The 22,304-nt window shown below is 37.7% G+C and overlaps 1 protein-coding gene across 6 annotated transcripts in view; it reads left to right on the top strand.

Annotated features, from left to right (window-relative positions):
• Nucleotides 1-22,304, top strand: part of LOC126763776 (reversion-inducing cysteine-rich protein with Kazal motifs) — a 62,008-nt gene that overhangs the window by 26,453 nt on the left and 13,251 nt on the right. For all 6 annotated transcript variants that reach the window (XM_050481562.1, XM_050481561.1, XM_050481558.1 and 3 more), the window contains exon 3: nt 7,394-7,449. In XM_050481562.1, coding sequence (XP_050337519.1) covers nt 7,394-7,449 — 56 coding nt within the window. The remainder of the gene's footprint in view (nt 1-7,393; nt 7,450-22,304) is intronic.

The raw sequence follows: 22,304 nt of genomic DNA, 5'->3' as shown, positions 1-22,304 counted from the left end.
ATAATATTAGGACTTGAAGATGATACCATTTTTTCCCAATATTCCATATATACCATGTTTTAAATATCGATAACACACTTGTGTTAGTTTGATAATATGGATAATTAAATACATATGTATAGTTTGATAGTATCGATAAATGTTGATAATAGTCTTAAAAAAGTGTTATGTTATTGATAAATATCGATAATTAATTTTTAACAGCTAGAAAATGTTTATAAATTTTCATAGTTCACTTTTGATAGTTTGGTAATATCGATAAATTAACTTTTGACAGTTTTATAAAATCGATAAATATCGATAATCAACTTTTGATAGTTTAGTAATATCGTTTAAATTACTTTTGGCATTTTAATAAAATCAATAAATGTCGATAATTAACTTTATATTTTGTTTATATCGATAAATTCTATTAGTTCACTTGTGGCAACATAGATACATGTCCAAAACTCTCTTTTCTTTCCTGATAACATAAATAGATCTCGATAATTCACTTTTAGTTGTTTGATTATATACATAAATAGTGATAATCAACTTTTCATAGTCTGATAATGTCGATAACTATTGACAAATCACCTTTGATGTTTGACAAATACCCATAAAAATTGATAATTAATTTTTTTAAGGTTTGACAACATCAATAAATTCCAATAATTCACTTTCGATGACTTGAATCTATCGATAGATACCAGAAATTCAAGTTTGATAGTTTAAAATATCGATAAATTCCAATAATTCTTTTTTATGGTTTGATTCTATCCATAAATACATATTGATAATCAACTTTTCATAGTCTGATAATGCCGATAACCGATAATTCAACTCTGACATTTGGATGTTATCGAACAATGTCAAAAATTTACTTTTGATAAATTAATATGTATCCATAATTCACTTTTGATAGTTTAATAATATCAATAAATTCCGAAACCATTTCTTTATGGTTTGATTCGATTGATAAAAATCGATAATTCACTGCTAATAGTTGAATTAATTACACTGCAATTTCTTGCTTTGGCTTTTAAAGTACCGAACTGGTGAAAACCTTAAGATGTAGCCGGACGTAGATGTAGAAAATAAGTCTTGCATATCGACTCTAGACTATAACAGGAGATCTACTGTTGTCTTTCATCGAGCATCTACATAATGAGGCCCGTATGCCCTTTGTAAAGGAACATAACACACTTCTTCCCAAGCAGTTGCAGCTCCTGTGTTTTCGCTGAAACCATCCCCTCAGTCAGCTGCTTGAAGTGGAACAGCTTCCTAAGAAGATCAGGAAAGCATTCATTCAGCATGTCGACGAACTTGAACAATATACTGACCAAATTTCGGACGCGACCAATTTCCGACGGCTACCGAATGCTATTCACAGTGGAGCTATTAACACCTTCATTGGCTCTCTCCCAGTGAATGGCGTACTTAAGAGTCCAAACACCACTCAAAGCTAAACAAGCACTCAAGTTGCCGCGTGAATCAAGTGTGACCTTAGCGCAACTTCGTTCTGAGTATTCTAGAAGATTAAACTTCTATTTATATAAAATAGATCCTAATGTATAAAATCTACGTGCTGCATGCAATGAGACGCCGCATGATACTAATCATAACCTCTTTGCATGCCCTATGAAATGCACTTATCTTGCACCCTACTTTCTATGGTCCGAAGCCGTCGAAACAGCTCGCTTCTTGAGCCTACAGCTCAGTGATTTCGATGATAGGTCCCACCCTAAACAGGGTCTGGATAATCGTTAAACAAGAACAACAACAACAACATTATAACCCATAAATTTAAAATTTTCCGGTAATAGTTCAATCCTCTTTAATGTGCTTTAAAAAAAACACTTGAAAAGGACATTAAATATATAAATTAAAATTAGACTAGCAGTCGATTTCAAATCTCACATTTCAATTTTTTTTCTATGACTTTCAAAAATGTTTTTGAATATTATTACTAAATTTTTTCCACCCTAATGCACATAGCCATCTTAACTCTATAAACACATGGTAACTAAAATTATTTTGTACGGTCAGCCGCACAACAACAAAAAAAATTGTTTCTATTTTCCACTTGTTTCAATTGCCACACTTTCTCACTCAAATATTGCTCACAGCTGTGCTATACAAATTTACGAGCACAGAACCAAAACACTTGTCAGTTTTTTACTTTTTTCTTGCTTTGAAGCTACAGCGCGACATTTTCTTTGCGCTGTCACAGTAACTAATTACTAAAAAAATACAAACTTACACACACTAATAAAGCAGTGAAATGGGTATAAAAATAAAATTTGCATTTGCTTTGTTTTTGTTTTTTTCTTCTTTGTATTTTTGCGCGAATCGACCACACAGCTAGTAGCAAATGCTTAACAAGCACTCAATTGTTGTTTGGTAGTGTTGTTGTAGATTAAAAAATATAGTTTTTTAAAAAGTGCGACTTAAGAAATAGTTTTTATGTACATACTTCATACCAATGGAAGAAATAAAATAAATTATTTAATTATCTCTGCATTATTTTGTCACAAAGTTTCTTTTGAAAACTCTTTGATGTACGACTTCTAATAAAAATTTGTAGGTTGCCGCAGTTGAGAATCTGTTTGAAGACGAAATCATCTAAATGCTCATTGGTGATTTGTTCTATGTATTGATTACTGTTTCATGTTGTTGTTGTAGCGGCATAATTCTGCTGAGTTGACAGTATTTGACCGAGTCCGTTGCGGTTACGTAGATCCGACTGTCGTGGAAACGAATGAAGCTTCATCATCGAAACGGATTACTGTTTCATCTTCATCAGCGCTTGAGTATTGTCCTTAAGAAATTGCTTTTCGGCTTTCGGGTTACATATTAAATGCTATAGACTTGTCTTGCTCTAAACTTGGTTGGCTTAAGTTCTATCGAAATTTACTGTTTCTGATTCACTTAACATGTCGAATGCCATTTTGTTGCAATCTCTAGTGTTTCCATTATTCCTATGAATTCATTACTGATTCTAACTTTAGTTAGACTTAATTGGCGCTAGATGCGCCATTTTGTTGTAACATCTTGGAACCGTATAATCTTGCCATTTCGTTTCATCGTTGCGCTCAAACCATATGTTGCTCTCAATGAAACAGCTTACATACTTGTATATCCCATTGAAGGTTTGGTGCCTGATGGGTTCCAAGTATTTTGTATGGGCTTTGTGATGGCATTCACAGAGGAAGTGGAAAACCATCTCCGTATACTCCTTCAGCTGGCAGCTGCAACAAATATTGTTATACATAAGGCAAGCTCTCCAAAAGGCCAGTGTCCCGTTATAGTAGCTGTAAGTCTGTATACTATTTCTTGACCTAAATGGTAGATCTTGGCTCTATTCCTATCATATTTGGGTTATATCTGGTTAGTTAATGGGCATGATATTGACTCCGTCTCGGATTTGTCTAAAAACGCTGCTAGGTTTGTCATCTAGCCTGCCTTTTCGTTGCCGAAAATATTCGATTGACCGGGAACCCAAATTATGAACAAGTGGCTTGGACTTGCCAGTCAACTTAAAGCCTTCGTGTAGTTGTTGTCGACAAGGCAACAATGCCGCCTGACTGTCCGTGTATTTATAGTGCATCTCGGTACCCTTTCATTGTTGTTCAATAGAACTTCACATGCTTTTGCTATACCTAGAACTTTCGCTAGGAAATCCTGTCTGAGTTTTGTAGTCGAATATAAATAGAGATATCAAGATGATTGTCTACCACGACTGGCTAGAATAAATTCCAGCTGAGAGACCCAATCTTTGCAGCCGTATGTCAGCAATGATATGCCGTATATTCTCTTTCAAGGCGTCAATCATTTCGGACTTATGTGGGTAAATAAGCAACCTCATAAAATCCTAAAAAGAGTTCAGCTGTGATAAATCTCATGATTTTGGAGGCTACGCCACAGGCCCGCGAGGCTAAATAACTAGTTCACCAAAAGTCTTCTTCAATAAATTGATTGATGTACAGCATGTAGCGTCGTCTTGTTGAAAACAAACCGTCCAATTCCTATATCCCGTTTTGCGTCCATTTACCGAACGTGCTCCACGCTTGATGTGTTTTCGGCTTCAATACTTGCACGAGTTGGATTTTGTAACCAAAAACCTGCAAACCAAGATCTCGTCTATCTTGGAACCAGCATTAATACTAACAAAAACGTCAGCCTCAAAATCCAACGCAGAATAACTCTTGCCAAAAGGTGTTACTACGGACACAGTAGTTTCGACAAACAAAGACCAAATTCTACAAGTAACTCATCATCGCCGTTCTGCTATATGGTACAGAGGCATGGACAATGACAACATCTGATGAGCCGACGTTACGAACAGCCAAAAGAAAGAACGACTGGCGCGCTGTTGTAAACTCGGCTTTGCGGTGTTTATTTAATAAGGAAGAAGAAGAAGAAACCAAGATCTTCCGCAAAGTGGTGGATGGACTCAATCAGATCTTCTTCTATACTATGATCCAATGCAACAAAGCGTCTTCGCAGTAAACGTGCTGTCAGAAAGACCAATTACGAAAAAAGTATCGGCTCATTGAAAACCACACGTCTGAAAATAAAAACGTTGTAAGAAAAAGGAGCTTGTTCTGAAAAAAATGATTTAGATAAATAATCGACGCGACTTCCAAAGTAGAGAAAGAGTCAGTGAAGTTCAACAACACTGCGGATAAAACCTTAAACATATTCCAATTATAATTAATTTTGAACAATTTTAAGCAAATTACCGCAAGTCTTTCAGGCTTTCTTCCGGATGCTCATTACTCTTTGCACCAAAATAAATACTATATATAAGTACATACCGTTGTACAACAAACGCCCTCATGTTTTTGCGCACTTAGTGTCACCATTCACACCAGAAGTGCCACTTGGCGACAAGACCACATCTGGACGAGCGATCGCCAGCAAGAACACGATCGGTACGAACACTTTTGAGTCACAACTAAAGTACACAAACGCAATTACATACAAACCTACATGTGTACATATATTTGTGCGAACTTATAAATAATAGTATGTCAAGTTAAGCGGCTGAGGAGTCAAGCAGTTGGACAGACACAGAAACTTCAGTGAATCAAAAGTGATCGCAAGCAAAGTAAGCGAGGCGTTGATCGTGCTGAGGCCATTGAATCGGTTGCGTTGCTTGGCTGTGCGACTGACTCGACTGGTGACACTTGTACGGAAGATTAAAAAATTAACTACACATGTATTTGCATATAGATTAACTCACATCCCGATGCAGGTACATATATATGCACGATCCGTTGGCGTCAGCAATGGACTTGCGCTGCAATAAGCGCACAGATGCCGCTGAAAACGCGAATGTCTGCAGAATTTGCGAGTGTATGCTGGCAAAAAAAAAAGAGAAAATAAATTAAAAATTGCGAATTGCTCGACATTAATCACATGGGAAAAATTCATGCAAAACACAGTGTTGTTGCATTGCCGCCCAAGACCCGACAATGAAAGCAAAAAGCAACAAGCCGGGGACGACAGCGCGTCGTTGGGATTTTGTAAGATCAGCAAGCAGTGCTCGTGATTATGAGTAGAAGAACTGGATGATTGAACATGATTTAGAAGTCGTTTGTGTATGAAGCGGCGGGAGGGGTGAGCGAGATCAGCAGCCAGCAGCTGTTGGCGTAAACGTGAATGGAGTTGGCGTGCCATAGACATAAACTGATGGAATATGGTCGCGTCAATTTGGAGACATGATGGACGCAAGTTTAATGAATACAACATGGTGTAACTAGCGGAAAATATAAAAATCATAATAAGTTCGGTTGCAGCGAAGCTATAATACCGTACGCAAACAGAAAAGATTGCTTACAAGAACTTTGATCGGTCAGTTTGTATGACAGCTATATGCTATAGTGATCCGATCTGAACATTTTTTTCAGAAATTGCATTATTGACCTAGGCAGTAATCCTTGCCGAATTTCGTGAAGATATCTCGTTGAATGAACAACTTTTCCATAAAAGCTTCTAAGAGATAGAGTAAAACGTGCAATACAAAAACAGTTACAAAGAAGTTTAGAGTTACTGCCGGCAGTGAAGGGGAGTGGAGTGATTCCACGACCTACATCTAAGGGCCAGCACTATCCACCGGCAGACCGACGGTTCGAGAACACCTTCACAACATCCAAATTGGTCATATTTCGAGCATCTTTCAAGCAGAAGTCTTTGTTATAAGTCAGTGTGCAGAAATTAATCTCCATCGCAACTATAGCGATAGTCAAGTGGAAGAGGAGTGTATAGGAAGGCTGAACCGCCTGTCAGTTTGCATCCATCTACATCTGATCTAGGTACCGGAGCATAAAGGGGAGCCGGCAATGAGTTGGCCGACGAACTAGCCTGCTCTGCAGCAGAGTCCAGGATGATGTGGCCAAAATCATGCATTGCAATGGGGCCCCACACTATAAAGGAGTTGCTCCGCACGGAGGAGAGATTGGGAGAGGACGGCATTGGCAATAGGCAGCAGGAATACGCAACGCCAAGCTACAAATGGGAGGGTACAGCCTTGCAAGGTTTAAAAATATGATCAACCTCCTCCGAGACATATTCCGCGTCCTTGTCGCTCTCCATACAGGGCACTGCAGACTCAGGAAGCACTTGTCCAACTTGGTTATAGTCTCTTGCGCAAACTACCGGTTTTGCGACATGAAACAGGGAACTTCAGAGCACCTGATTCTAGATTGCCCAGCAATTTGTAGAAGCAGGGTCAAGGCCCTAAGTTGAATATACGTAGACAGTGATCACACCACCTCAGCAAGCTCCTGGAATTGTTCTGAGTACCATATGTGGTATATTAGAAGACACAATAGAACATACTATGTAGATCGCAGTGCAAAGCCACAATTATTTTATATCTATTTTTCTATTTACAGACAAACTTGACTAACTTAGAGAGACTTTGACATTTCTTTTTGGGCAAACTTAATATACACTGTTCAGCATAAAAAGAGAAAAAATAAAATAAAACATTAAAATAATGCAGCGAAAGACAAAAATCTATTTGAGGCTTGAAGAAATCTATTATGAATCCAAAAGCAAATAACAAGTTCAAATACCCCGCCGCGCAGCGACACAACGCACGTGTAGCGCCGTAAATGCAGCAGTTATGCGTAAAATAAATTATTTCAAATGTCAAAAAATGAAATATTACGCAGCCATTAAACTGATATTTGCATTTGGGGTTCTTCATTCATTTCTTTTTTAATAATTTTTCTCATTCGGCTCGACGCACGCACTTGCACTGCCTGTCTCTACAGTAATATGTATATTTTTTGTACGCTACTTAAATGCATTTTTTCGATTTCTTGTTTTTTCTACATTACTCATTGCATTTCTTTGCTGATAATCGTTTTCGCTAAATCTGTTTTCTTTTTCTTTCTTCCAGACATTTACACTTGTTGCAGCGAGGTATTTGGCTCATGTCGTACATCATGCGAAAATGTAAGTGCATACGATTTTTATTCACATGTATTTGTGAGTGCGTTAAAACCACTGGCTGCGCGTACTTGTCATGATTTTTGACAGTTAACGGTACTTTCCGTCATATCACATCGTTCAAACGTCAATGCGTTAAGCAGGCGAACGTGTTGCAATGCTGTTGATTTATAGTTGAGTTAATTTGAAAGTTTGATTTACGATTCGTGGAATTGAGGTGGTTTAGGTGGGCTGGAAAGTTTAGATGACCATGTGGATATTCCAAATGTGTGTGACTCCCAGTTGTCAAAAATAAATTTTTATTACGAAATTGCGTTTAAGATTGTTAAACGTCACAACAGTTTAGGTTAGGTTAGGTTAATCTGGTGGGCCAATAAGCCCCAAATAGACCAGTTTTGGACCTTTGCGTTACCAGCTGGTGTTCAGTTGCTAAGTCCGAAAGGAGTAGTCAGTAGTCCTTTAGAATGCCTGCGCTTGATGCGAATTTTAACAGACTCTGCGGCCTCACTATCGATACCTATTCCAGTGTACCATACCGTGGCGACGCCAGATGCTCACAGCGTAGTCTTGCCAATGCGGGACAAGTTCACAAGAGATGCTCCAAGAGTTGTTTTCCCGGTGCCCTTCTCTAGATATTTCCATCACTACAAATGTGTTGAGTATATTCTTACCGATTGGCAATCTTAAAATCATTGAAGTTCCTTATAAAAGCTAAAATAGTTTAAGTCGTTCAATTATAATAAAAAAATTTCTTCCAACACTGTTATTTTGATTTGCTAAACCTAGCAAAAACAGAGACTGGATTAATGTCATAAAAAGCTATTTTGAGGATTTGTTATTTTCTGAACTTTTAGGAAAATCTTGAAGACACATTTTTAATTCAGAGGCAAAAAAATCCTCAAATTTCGGAAATGACTTGTTTATGAAGCCTATTACTATTTCGTCTATTAGAGAGCGGTCGAAGAAGCTACACAAGTTAAGAAGCTTAAACGCGTCCAGATATGGGTATATGAAAGAGTCCAAAAGACAAGAAGAACTCATGTTTCAATTACATTGGGTTGGGAATGAACGGGGTTTTCGTTGTCCTCTTGCCATCTGGTACTGGATACCTCATGTTGACGCCGAAAACGTTGATCAACTACCAGCTCCTGTAGTGACTTCTCGTGACTGTATTGCTCCGAAGTGCAGCCTCTTTCAGCGAGGTGAACATTCACTCCGACTGCAGAACGGTAATGCTAGCGTTGAGCTCGTCTACTATGCGTTCAGTCATGAAGTGCCGCTCCTCACTATCGATAGCATCAAGCTACTTCACTATCAGACGCGTTTTGGTGCCTGGTCATCATGGAATCACATGAAACTGTAAAGCCGATGAGCTTGTAGGAAAGGGAACTCTTGTCACAAGTACATCGGTTTGGCAACAAGCTGAGTCTCCGTTGTCCTCTTGCCTTCTAGCGTTGGATCTACCTTTGGACTTTGCAAGAATTGTTCAGATATGTACGAGTACAGTAAGGCTAAAAATCTTGTCGGACGGAAATTTTCAGGGCTGTATGGAGGAAAGGTAGGGCAGAATATTCAGGTACTTAATCCCCCATTGTACAGATTTTTCAAGACTAGGATTAAAAAGCTTTCGTCGCACCTTGCGAATTAGCCGAAATGGATATTAGCTGCCTAATTGCGAAATTGGGACAATGACAGGTTCAAAGTGCTTTGTCGGAACGGACTTACGTTCTCAGCCGATCCAAAAAAATACGTATTGACTTTTGCCACTTTTAAAGTTACCTATTGGCTACTTAATTATTCTTACCTTCGAGATTTAGAACTTCGTATAGAAAAGGGTGCATTGAGACTGCCTAGTACAACCAGATCGTACCTGTGCGAATGAGTAATTTAAGGGCAGTTTTCATTATCTTTTAACTCAGTGCAAAGATGAGAGAAAAAAAAATATCCTTTAAGGAAAGATATCCTCTTACGACTAAGACGACGAAAAAAAGTATTGTCGACCATCCTTTTTTACGAATAACTTCACGCAAACGCCGCTTAACACTCAAATAGTATTTCTTGTTGACATTTGGCCGGTCGGAAGCAATTCGGAGTGCACCACACCTCGATAATCGACGAACATTGCCAACTTAAGCTGTTTTTCGAAAAAATTGAGTGAATTCTGAAAGACCGCGCTTTTACTTTTCTTAGGCCCAAATGAGCTTTCAAAATGGGTTTCACCTATCCTTCCGATATTCCAAATATGCCAGTAAGATTTCTGACTGTTCATCGTCGATTCTTTAGCGCCAATTCCTTTATTTTATTGATATGTTGATCATCCGTTGATGTTGATGGCCGTCCTGTACGTGGTAAGTTGTCAACGCGTTCTCGGTCCTCTTTTACTAATTTGTACCAAACAAAAACACTTGCGCGCGATAAACAATTATCACCGAAGGCCTTTTCCAACATTCTGCACGTTTCGGCACCAGAAATTTGATTACGCACATAAAATTCAATGGAAATTTGTATACCATACATTTTTCTACAAATTTCTCAAGCTTCAGCGAACACCTGCCGACCATCTAAGTGCCGATCGGTTTCACCGAAACCCGCTTTCAGCGCATGCGTGTGGCTTCTATAACGTTAATCAAATTATCTAATAGCTACACCTCGTAAATATGCCTGCAACGAGTACCAGTACTTCGTGTCTCTGTACGCAGTCAGCAACTAAGTTTGCAAATTTTATTGCCGGTTCAACCCACCCGAAAAAATTGCGTCTATTAAAGCGTCTAAGCAAATGCTAAAAAGACAGTTAATGACTGACAAGTTTATTAAAAGCTTATCCTTATCGCTATGCAGCCGTCACTTAGACATTGTGGGCACTATCAAAGAGGCCTAATGAAAACTATGCGAAATTTGCATTTTTAAATTGCCAAGACAACCCACATGTGGTGACAGGCCTAAGATATAGTATACATATGTATACTCGTATACGAAAGATATATACTTGTATACGGTATAAACTATCGGTTTGGCTTTGAGCGCTTGAGAAATGCGGCAAATTGCGTGTGGGTGTCGCATATCAAATTTTTATAAATTTTTTTCTGCGTCACAAAATAGCATCCTTTATCATTTGGGTTAGTGCGCATGCGTGTGTGCATGTGTGTGTCGGCAACATTCGATTTGTTCTCCGCTATGAAATTAAGAGGCTGGCCATGTGTAAATGCTAACGCCCATATTGGCTAAATAATTTGTTGTTGCTTAATTGACGTTTACGTGATAAAATGCATATTTTGCATTCACCAAGTCAAATGCTATTTATTCTTTGCTACAGTGGAGACCCTCGTGGCACTACAGGTTTAGCCGCATGCATGCTAAGCGAGTATTTGTCGCGCTTTCTCATTGCGTGGCGCGCTGTTCCAGGTTGGTGGCGCGTCAAACTGAGCAAAGATATAGACAGTTATACTTACATATATACATATACGTATACATATGTATGTATGTTAATATCTACTAATACTCACACTTACTAGTCTATCTGGTGATTTTTCTGCTGCAAGGTGTAAGTTGACAGTGTTTATCGCCGCTGTACGCGTTAGTTGAGCGAAAATCCAGTTCGCCTGCAGCGCCTGCGCAACAGTGAAATTTACATGTGTACCAGCACACACTTACATATGTACAATTGTACTAAAATTTCCATTTCTTTACGCTTGCGTGTTCGATTGCGCGGCTAATTGCGTGATTTAGCAGCAAAAGTCTGCACAAATTGTTAAAACTAAATGGTAAATAAATAATTCGAATTCCCCTACTGTATAGCTGCATATATCCGCATATATACATATGTATGTATGTACCGATTTAAATGCGTTTGAAAATCCGCCATTAAGCCATTACCAGTTTGTCACTCGCTTAACAACTATTGACAACTTAAAACGCTGTCATTTAATTCTTAATATTACCTCGTTAATGTCTTAAACTAGTATTTTCATTTCGTTGTACTACCAGCATACGTAAATTCTTGTGTGCAGTCATTAAGCTGACCATAAAGTGACGTTGAAATTTGCGCATGCGCCGTGGCCACTCATTTATTTGCCTATGCGCACATACATTGGTGTAGTAGATATGTCGGTATGTGCGCGATGTTGCAATTAGCGTACGACTTGTAGCAAAATTGAACGAGAAAAAGCAGGAAGGAACCGTTCGGTGGAGTTAGAAAGGGTGTTTTTTGAGTGCTACGGAAATTTTGTTTCAAAACAAGAAAAAAGTTAGCTTTCACTGCACCAAAGATATAAAACTCTCAAAAGGTGCATTTTATAAAAGAAAAAAGGGTATAAAAAGTTCTCTAACTTGATTTTGATCGTTCATTTTGTATGGCAACTATATGCTATAGTGGTCCGATCTGAACAGTATACCCTGAGATTATGGCGTTGCTTTGAGCAATGATATTTACCGAATTTCATGAAGATAGCTCATCAAATAAAAAAGTTTCCCATACAAGAACTTAATATTGGTCGTTCAGTTTGTATGCAACTATCTGCTGTAGTAGTCCGAAAACGGCGGTTCCGATAAGCGACCAAATTTTTAGGGCGCAAAGACCGTGTGCAAAATTTCAGTTCGATATCTCAAAAACTGAGGGATTCTTCTTCTTCTTTAGTGGTTTACCGCTTAGATGGTTATAGCCGAGTTTTCAACAGCGCGCCAGTTGTTTCTTCTTTTCGCAATATAATACCATTTGGAGATTCCAAGTGTAGCCAGGTCCTTCTCAACCCGCTCTTTCCAACAGGTTTAAGGTCATCATATTCTTCTGCTTCCCCAGGCGTGCACTGCGTCGAATACTCTCAGAGCTGGATTATTTTCATCGAATCGAACGACATAACCAAGCCAGCGTAGTTGCTGTCTCTTAATTCGCTGAACTATTTCAATGTCGTCGTATATCTCGTACGGCTCATCGTTTCATCGGCTGCGGTATGCGCGGTTGCCAATGCACAAAGGACCATAAATCTTCCGCAAAACCTCTCTCTCGAAAAGTCGTTACGTCGACTCATCAGATGTCATCGTCCATGCCTTTGCACCATTTAACAGAACGGGGATAATGAACGACTTGTAGAGTTTGGTCTTTGGTCGTCAAAGAGAGCTTTACGATAGGAAGTCACCATGTCTGAAACCTCGTTTGGTAGCGAACAGTTCGGAGAGGTCTTTCCCGATATTGATGGAGCTTTCGGCAATGCTCAACGTCAATTTACACAGCCGCATTAGCTTTCGGGGATATCAAATTCAGACTTAGCGGCAGTAAGTCGGTTCCTTTTCGTGCGGTGTCTTATCCCATGGTAGTTGGCACAGATTGTGGTGTCTTGTTTAACAGTGGTTCCACTGGCAACTTATCTGCCTAAAAGAGACACCCTTTATGCCAATAAGCATCCTATTCTGCCAGATTTACAGCTTTTCTCACAACTCTTGTAGTAAAACTAGGATATTACAAGAAGGAAATTTTTAAATTAGCTCATAAATCAGTTGAAACTGGTTCAGAAAAACATTTGCAGGATAAATGATTGGTATTTGGCGCTAATTAAAAACTTGTAATTGTGAAAAGAGATGCCGCTATGAGTAGATAACGCTAATAATAAAGCAAATAATAAAAAAGAATTTCGAGCACCTCTTATTTGTCAATAAAACGGGTTTACTTGCAACAAAAATACTGTTATATTCATAAATACTATATGGATTTGCTCTCTAAGCAATATTTATAATTGATTTATAATCCATAAACCCGTAACCCGTAGTACAGAGAAAAAGATCTTCGTCGCCATTAATTGATAGTTCCATTCACTAACTAGTGCCATTGTAGTGTTTTATTTATTTTTTTTTAATTTCACAATCAACATTTTATCCTTTCCCTCAAAAGTTAATAAATTGCCTGACTCTTCTAATTTGTTTTTGCATCAATCAAAAGCATAATGGAAATGAAAAAATAACAGCCAAACTGGTCGCCTATTCGCGCTCAAGCGCAGTCGGCGGTCTACCGACGAAGTAGCAACACAGCGGTACAGCGGTTCCAAAACTTTTTTGTAGATTTAGAAATATGAAAATATGAAGGATATAAAAGATTCAATTGGAATTTGTGTAAATTATGAATGCTAGTTCAATATGAGCATGCTAGATGGATTGTAGATGGAATAATAGTTTTTAAATCTGTTGGAGGATAAAAATTTCTATCTCGGCTTTCAGGTCGAATATTTTTTAGTTTTTATAAATATTTGATCTATATATATATATGCGCTTGGGTTCAATGGTTTCTTAACCTGTGAAGAGTTGTAATAGTTATATTTTTCTTCTACAAATCAAACTCAAGAATTTTCTTACGTAAGGCAGCTGTATACTACTTTCTTTGTGAATAACGTCTTGTTCTCTGGATCGTTACGCAATTTCTGAAACACATTGCGACAAAAAGGTACCCGAAATTGTAAATAAAACGCAAAATATTTAATTATTCGTCAATATTTATTTTGTCGCCTTGCCCTCAGATTCTCCTCCATACGTAATATACTTATGCCAACGGTTTTTCCAGTCCTCGAAACACTTTTCATAAGAAATTTTTGAGATAACCTTTAGCCTCTACAAGAAAAAATCACACGGTGGATGATCGATGGTATTCATTGCGTTTTTGGCTTTAAATTCGGTCACAATCGTGGCTTGATGAGACGGTGCATTATCATAGAGTAAAATCCATGAATTGTTCTTTCACAATTCCGGCACTAGAACTCCTTATTGGCCGTCTGTCTCTCCGGCTTTGTTGTGGGTTTTTGGTTTCGGCTCGTTTTTTCCCTCCAATCCGACGATTGTTGACTTGTTTGCATGTCAAACCAACGTCTCATCGACAGTTGTAATGCTCTCCACGAATGTGTGATCGGAATTCGCATGATGATGTTCGAAGAGACTGCTTGCGGTACTCTTTATGAAAAACAATCAGTCAACAAGAACGCCTTATACGGTACTCTCTTTGTATCTCTCTAACACTAGAAAAACAATCACTATTTTAATATTTTCATCGGAACGAGTCAAGCAAGAACGGTCTCTTTCAAAGCTACCCAAAAAAAATCATTCGAAGCTTTTCCATCAGACTCGAAATTTGGTTAAAAATACAAATTTTGAGACAATTTTTTTTGTTCGATATTTTTATCCATTGTAAAAATCGCAACGGACTACTGAGGTGTACCGACTTATTTGACATAGAAATTAAGGGCAGTCCTACGAATTTAGCAAAATACATTTTTTTGGAATATCATTTACCCAGGGAATTTAAATTACAATTTCGGGCTACTTTTTTGCCACAATATAAGTTCAATGAGCTAAGGAAACGTGCAAAACTACTTCTCTTGCTCGATCTTAAATACATAGCTGCTCTTCAATCGTTCAACAACCGTACTATTTACATTTTGAACAGTTTGGGAAACACTGCCTTTCTTGCTAAGCAATTCTTTAATTTGCATAAGTAAACGTTGTAGCTACAAAGCGCTTGAAGGCATTCCGCTTGTTATGAATGAATTTATGAAAATTGAAATCGAAACTTTGCTGAATGGTTCTTGCCATATTCACCAATGTAGGAGTGTGTATTAAGACTTCATTGTTCCGCTTAAATCCAAGTAGACACAGGGTATTAACTAAGCATGAACGAAAACTAGTTTAATTTGCCTTCAAGCTGCTACCAGCTTAAATCGCCTTGCTTAGCCTCGGTTAGAGATCACCGATACCGACATAAACTTACATGGATCGGATAGTGGATCTTGCATTGCTGTTAAAGGAAATCGTTTTAGGGACTTTTAAACCACTCTGTGGTCTTATGGATGCAAGTTACCGCCTCTCTCTTCTATTTCTGTCAACTAAAAGAGCTGTTATTGATTTTATTTTCTGTGTGATTCGAAAATACCTAAAACTGAATATTCAATTAAATTGCAATACTCAACGAAATTTTATCGGGGATAACAACTTTCTATAACTGCAGCAATTAAATTTCGCAGCAAAATACTTTGAAATCTAAGATTTACCGCGCATTCCTTTAATTTGTTTCCGCTCACCCCTCAAAAATCACTTAAGTGCAACAATACAAATTCTTCTTACACTTTCCGTTCGAAATGCAAGTGTAATTGGAGAAAATTTCACACCCACAACTTGTCACATGGCATTCAAGCATGTGTGTACATATGTACTATTGTATAGTATATATGTATATATATGTGCGCTCGCATATCCGACATCACTCCTCGCCACGCATTGTGGTTTTTATCATGGCAAAACGATCACACCCGGTGTTCTTAATCGCAGTGCTTTTGTTTTGATATTGGTGATCGGAAAACAATTAAGCACTTTGCCAACCAACAACAACAGAAACACCAATGGCAGATTTAACGAGCACCGCGATCGAGTTACAGCGCACAGTGGCATTTGTGTGGCAAATAGACTATTAATAATATTAATCGGTATACTGCACTAGAGACGAGAGAAGATGCATGAAATAGTGAAAATATTCAGTTTTCTCATTGAGGTCTTGTGACAGAAATAATGTTGAGCTTCCATAACTCGAAGTTCTTCATAACTCAAACTCTTGAATGCGTAAAGATTAATCAATTACGAGGTTTCCTACTTTTTTAAAGAAAAAACACAGAAACTTCAAATTTAATGGGAAATGTTTATTATCATTCAAAAGCATATTCTTTGGCATTTACTTTTGAAGATTATCTCTTTCAAATGTTTCTCGCGGATACGTCTCAGATGGTCCATCAATTGAGGTCAATTTTCTATGACTCGTTCGAGCATTTCGCCTGGTAACTGGCGAATGATACGCGTGATGTTTTGTTCCAAAGATCGTATCGAAACGGGATTGTCCACAGAGACTTCAGACTTTACATATCCGCACAGAAAAAAGTTTAACGGTGTGATCTATCACGATCTTGGTGGCCAATCGACCGGCCCAAAACGTGAAATTATCTGCTCACCGAAGTGTTCTCTTAATAAATCTATTGATTGATGCGATGTGTGGGAAGTGGCGCCATTTTGTTGAAACCAAATACCGCCGAAATCATGAGCTTCAATTTCATGCATCAAATAGTCGTTTATCATGGCGCGATAATGGTCGCCATTGACGGTTACGTTCTCAACGGCTTCACTTTTGAAGAAATACGTATCGATGATTTCACCGACCCACAAACCACACTAAATCGGTTTATTTTGTCATTTCATACAGCTCTTGAATCTCTTTAGGTTGCTCTGCGTCCCAGCTGTGGAAGTTTTGCTTGTTTTCATACCCATTGAGCCAGAAATGGGCCTCATCGTTGAACAATATTTGACTCGAAAACATCGGATCTTCTTGGAACTTTTCAAGAGGACATACAGCGTGGCGATGTCGCTTTGGAAGGTGGAGCAGCTTCAGTTTTTGAGCAAGCTGTATTTTGTACTCTTACGATTTAAGATCCCGACATAAAATGCGCTAAGCCGCTCCATACGCATCAAAGTTGCTCCGCGATTTTCGTGTATATAGTATATCTATCAGTAAACTTTTCATATAATTTTTGAGGCTAGGTTTGGTTTAAATATTGTTAAAACCGAGCGATTACAATTAGATTTTGTCTTACACTTCCAATATTATTTAGGGGTTTCACATTGTCTCATAAAGTTATAAGTTATAACGATCCGAAAACATAACGTTCAGAGTTGTATTTGCGTAAACTTATTTTAGTATGCAATCCAACAACAAATTTTTTAAACTAGTATAAAAATTTATGATTTTATGATACTACGATGCTTTATGACACATTGTGAGTACCCCAATTATAAATATTATGTATGGTCAAGATCTTCGATACATATATCTATCGGTCAACTGTTAATATTTGAGGTACCTTAGCTTAAGTTAGGTTAGTTTTAATCGTTATGGTTATATTTGTAAGGTAGTTCTTTCTTAAATGATATTCTTTCGAAATTTTCAAGTTTTGTTTTAGCTTTAGGTGCTTAAGTCGAAAAACTGACGCTCCACCTTAACCTAAATAAATAATTAATTAATTTTGCCAAATACATGTTTTAGTCTGTCCCACTGTGCTTTGGGACGAAGACACCACATAGCAAGCGGTAGACAGTTCAGAATGAAAACATTGTCAAAAGTGCGCACAAATAGGAACAAAAATTTAAGAAAACGAAATCTGAGGTTAACGAAAAACAAGACAACCTGCTGAGTTGAATGTGAAATACGCTCGTAAATTAAAGGAGCATGCAAACATGATATCAAAAGCAAGTGGGGCAAGAACACATAAACATACATACATATCTTTATAAATGTATGTATATGTGTGCTGAAATGCATAAGGATAACTCGTGTGACATACACACATGAAAGAGAGAGTGAAAATTGAAAAGGAAACAAAATTATGTTTTTTAACAGAAATCTGATATTAAATCTTGTACAAAGCTACTCGCAAGATGCAACTTAAAGTGACATACATATACATACAAACACACACAAGCAAATCTATTCCCGTATTATACAAAGTAAAGCGTCTTATCTGCGATCTTTCAACTTACCTCGAAGACGATCAATGTGGCCATAGGTAAATGTGATCGCTCGATATGGGCGCATTGTGTGCATACAAACATACATACATACATCCATACGTACTTATATACTGTGTGTGTTAGTCGCATCCGCGCGTTCTGCGTGGCTTGTCGCATTGTCTGCCGAGCCGTTTGGGTAAGTGGGCACTTTAATGTCTCTTACTTTTTTACGACTGTGCAGCGTATAGCCCGTACAGCTGCACGATCATGTGTCGCAAACAATAATTAAACACTTTTTTGCCTTGCATGAGGTGTAAATTGCAATTTTATTGAGCGGGCGTTGCGCTTTTTTTAATTCTTATTAAAAAAACAAATTTTATTGTTCAAGTTTTTTTAGTGCAATGAGCTTGTGAATATTGAGTTCCATGTTTTTTTTTTTTTGCATATAAAATGCACTGCTATGAGCAAAAAATAGTAAGGTTTTGTTCATAATTTTAAAATTCTCAATTTTTACTTCGAAATCTATATCGTCCCCCTCGCACCAAACATACTTGTGTCAACGTTTTTTCCCATACTTGAAAAAGTTGTTAAAATCAATTTACGAAATAGTTTTCAATGCGCGTAGCGATTCACGTTTAATATTTTCAATTGACTCAAAACGGTTTCCCCGGAGCGGTCGTTTGAGTTTGCTGAATAGCCAAAAGTCATACGGAGCTAAATCAGCCAAACACGGTGGCACGATATTGGTTTAAAATTTGACGAAAAACTTACGAATAACCAATGCAGTATGCGACCGTGCATTATCGTGGTCCAAAAACTAAGAGTTGTCGACCCATAATTCCGGCCTCTTTTTAGGTATAGCTTCGGGCAAACCACGCATTAAATAGTATTCCTTGTTGCCAGGTTGGTCGGCTGAAGAAATATGGAGTGCACTACATTTCGTTAATCGAAGAAAACTGTCAAGATAAGCTTGATTTTTGACCTGCTTTGACGTGGTTTTTTCGATTTTTGGCCAACCTTTGCCACGATATTTGGCCAACAAAATTAGCTAAAAGACTTATCGCCAGTAATAAAACATTTCAGGACAATCTGGTAGTCGGAAAGCATTATTTTACAGACGTTAACCTGACGCTGTTTTTCGAAACAATTTAATGATTTTGGAATCAATCGTGCTTTCATTTTGCTTAGGCCCAAATGATCTTTCAAGATGGTTTTCACTGACCCTTTCGATATTCCAATTATGCCAGTGAGATCTCTGATCTCTGACCTGAGTTTGAGTCACTTTCAGCTATATGCTACAAATAAGCCGCTCTTTTGATAGGAAAGGCCAGGTCAACGTCATACATTTACCAGCTGGTCCTTAGTAATGTCAGTTGGAGGCTCGTTTTAATTTGAGCCCGCTTGAAGCTACTAGATATCGAAGACGACAATATCGTGGCGATTCTGCATGCCATCCTACGAGTTGGAACGCTTTACATTTCGCCCTGATCCATCGGTCAGCTATTACGGAGATTTCATTATTTATCGTTTTTAGAGAGTTGCGCACTGCCTTGGGTAGCTAGACGGCTAGACGGCTTGATCTTCTTAATTTTTTTCCTGCGTTTTTGGTAATCTCAGCCGCTTTCCTGACCGGAAAGACTTTCCCCTAGAAGATACTGCAGAATTCTCGAAGGTTGAAGGATCGTCTGAGATACAGCTCTGGCAATAAATTCCGATTCCCAGTCTCTTAGCCATTTTGAGCCTTCTGTATATTTATTAAAAGTTCTGCTGGCGAGTTGCATACTGCTGTCCTAGCAGCATTTTTTAGTGTGACTTGAAACCTTCTCTCCCAAAGAGAGTGCGAGGGTATGTGGTCCATAAACTCCAGATTGAGCTATGCCCGAAGCTCTTTGTGGAGAATTAACCTAATGTCGCCAATCTTGCTGCTGATTTTGCTGAAAAGCTTTCCGTAATGTAATGCTGTAATGTCGATTAGTAGAAAGCTTAAGTAACCTTTCTTGGACATCAGTTGGGTTCGTTCTTAACGCTTTGGTTATGGTGAGAACTGCAAGTCGCTGTATCTGTTTTAATAGTTTTCTGTTCGAGATGTTGCTAACAACGGTCCATCATGGGTTTTCCCTTCATTTTTTCATATTAAAGCTTTCTATCTTGTCAGAGATCTATATTTTTTTTTGAATATTGGAGCGTATTTTGGTTATAAAAGGATTGTTAAACTCCAAATTTAACTAGCTCAGAGCTCTAAAAAGCTGACAAATTTAGACCTAACTGTCTATAAAGATTGCTTTTCTGTTAAAAATATTCGAAAAATTATCATTTGGGTCACATATGCCAAATTTATAAATTTTTCGATCACAGCGACATCTAGCGATTTGTTTGGTGGCGCATGCCGAAATCCTAAATCAAACCTTTTTAAGTATAAATTTCCTTTATATTTGCTTGCTATTTAGTCAAGCCATTAATTAAAAACAAACATGCGTGTTTTCATATTCTGTAACACCTCTTCCTCAAATTCCTTTAAGCAGACGTGTTGTATTTGAAATGCATAACCCGTTGTAACTTCTTGGAATTCTGCATTTCCGTCAGCCACTCATTGACCTCTTCTTCTAGCGAGAGTTTGAAGATAATTCAGTAGTTGGCTGGCTACTTAATCATATAATGTTTTTGTCCACACGACGTCAGCATTTGTTGTGGCTAATTTTTGGATTGGTTCTTCATTTGTTTGTCTGTTATTTGTACAACAAATAAGCGTGTCTTGCATTTATAATTAGAATAAAGTACTTGCCTACATTAAATGAACCAAGGTATTCACTCCGACGTAGATATTAAAATATTATGTATTGGATGTAGTGATAGCGGGGTTGCCAGCTTGGTCGGACTTTAGAAAAAAATGGTATTTTTTCATGATGTTTGTGGTTTGGTGACTTTTAGCATTATCATCTATACCATTACGTTAAAACCCTTCATTTTAAGGATGCTATCCAAGAATAAAACCATTTTTCGATGTCGTCTTGTGAGTGGAATTGATGCTGAGCCATACCATGTACCATCGAACGGAACAAATAAGAATCGGACGATGCAATATATAGGGAATATGGAAGGTGGGGTAGGGCTTCCCATTTAAGTGTTTCCAAGTAAGTGTTAATGGCCACTTCTTTGTGCATCTGCGCTCTTCAAATCACAAGGAACCCAAGTTCTTTGTTTCTGAATCATTCCCAGCGCATGCAGTCGCTTTTATATGTCTTGGTGGGTTACTTTCAATGCTGAAGCAAGCTCTATTGTCTCCATTTCACCATCTTTGAAGGTGCCTTTCTTCACGCAGACGATCCTTAATATCGAAATCGCCGTCTTTGAAGCGAAACCAATCACTGCACGTTGATACACTTGCGGCAGAATCTCCGTAAGTTTTTTGGAATTCCAGTCGTCGATTTCTTTCGCTGAAGGAAGAAAATCAACACTTCTCTCAAATGATGATTATTTGGCAAAAAATCGGACATATTCTCACAATCAGAAGTATATGACACATAAACAAAGTCACTAAAGTGGAAACGCAGCTTCTTTTTCAAAATGTCTAGATTGAGTTTATCACATTTTGGATATATTAAAATCGATCACCACTAACTGTTGGAGCCGTCTATTGACAAAAAACAGCTTGAACTTAGTTGCTCACCTAATAATTAATATAATGACAATATACTTCGAAAAATATAAAACAGGAACAGAAACTGAACAGGAACAGAAACTTTCTTCTATAAAGCGTGGCTTGAGTTTGTGCGCTTTAATATATAGGAATACTTTTTTTGAAAACTTCACCCAAGCCTCTGTTTGCTTGAAAATATTTTTGGAAACACACATATTAAATTTTCATTGAAATTTCTGACCAAAGAATATTTTATGTGGCAACTCTTATGCACATTATATTGATGTGCCTTCAATTCACCCATACGCAAACACATTCCGATGGGAGCTGTCAAAATGTGTACATTTATAGCTATTTAATATATCTGTTGCATATTTTTCATATTCTTAACGAAGCGTAGTACTTAATATGCGAGAAGGCACAATTATTTGTATATAAATATATATATTTTTTAATATTTTTTCCAATAATTTTGTTATTATTTTTAATTCGCTTGAAATTCATTAAATACACTATTGTCTAGCGATTTTATTGTCATAACTGTTATCCCTATGTACCAATGTATGTATATTTTATAGTTCTCATAATTTCTTCGTCGAGACGTGACTCTTTGACGCAGACGTGTGTCGCAGGCGTTTCCGGTTGGCTGTGTTCTTTATTTTGCTGGAGAAACGATTAAAATTGGTGTTTTTACAAGCGTCTGGTT

The sequence above is a fragment of the Bactrocera neohumeralis genome, chromosome 6 (assembly GCF_024586455.1).
Source record: "Bactrocera neohumeralis isolate Rockhampton chromosome 6, APGP_CSIRO_Bneo_wtdbg2-racon-allhic-juicebox.fasta_v2, whole genome shotgun sequence".
NCBI classification, from domain to species: Eukaryota; Metazoa; Arthropoda; class Insecta; order Diptera; family Tephritidae; genus Bactrocera; species Bactrocera neohumeralis.
Note: the sequence above shows the minus strand (reverse complement) of the source record. Positions and strands in the feature narration are given on the sequence as shown.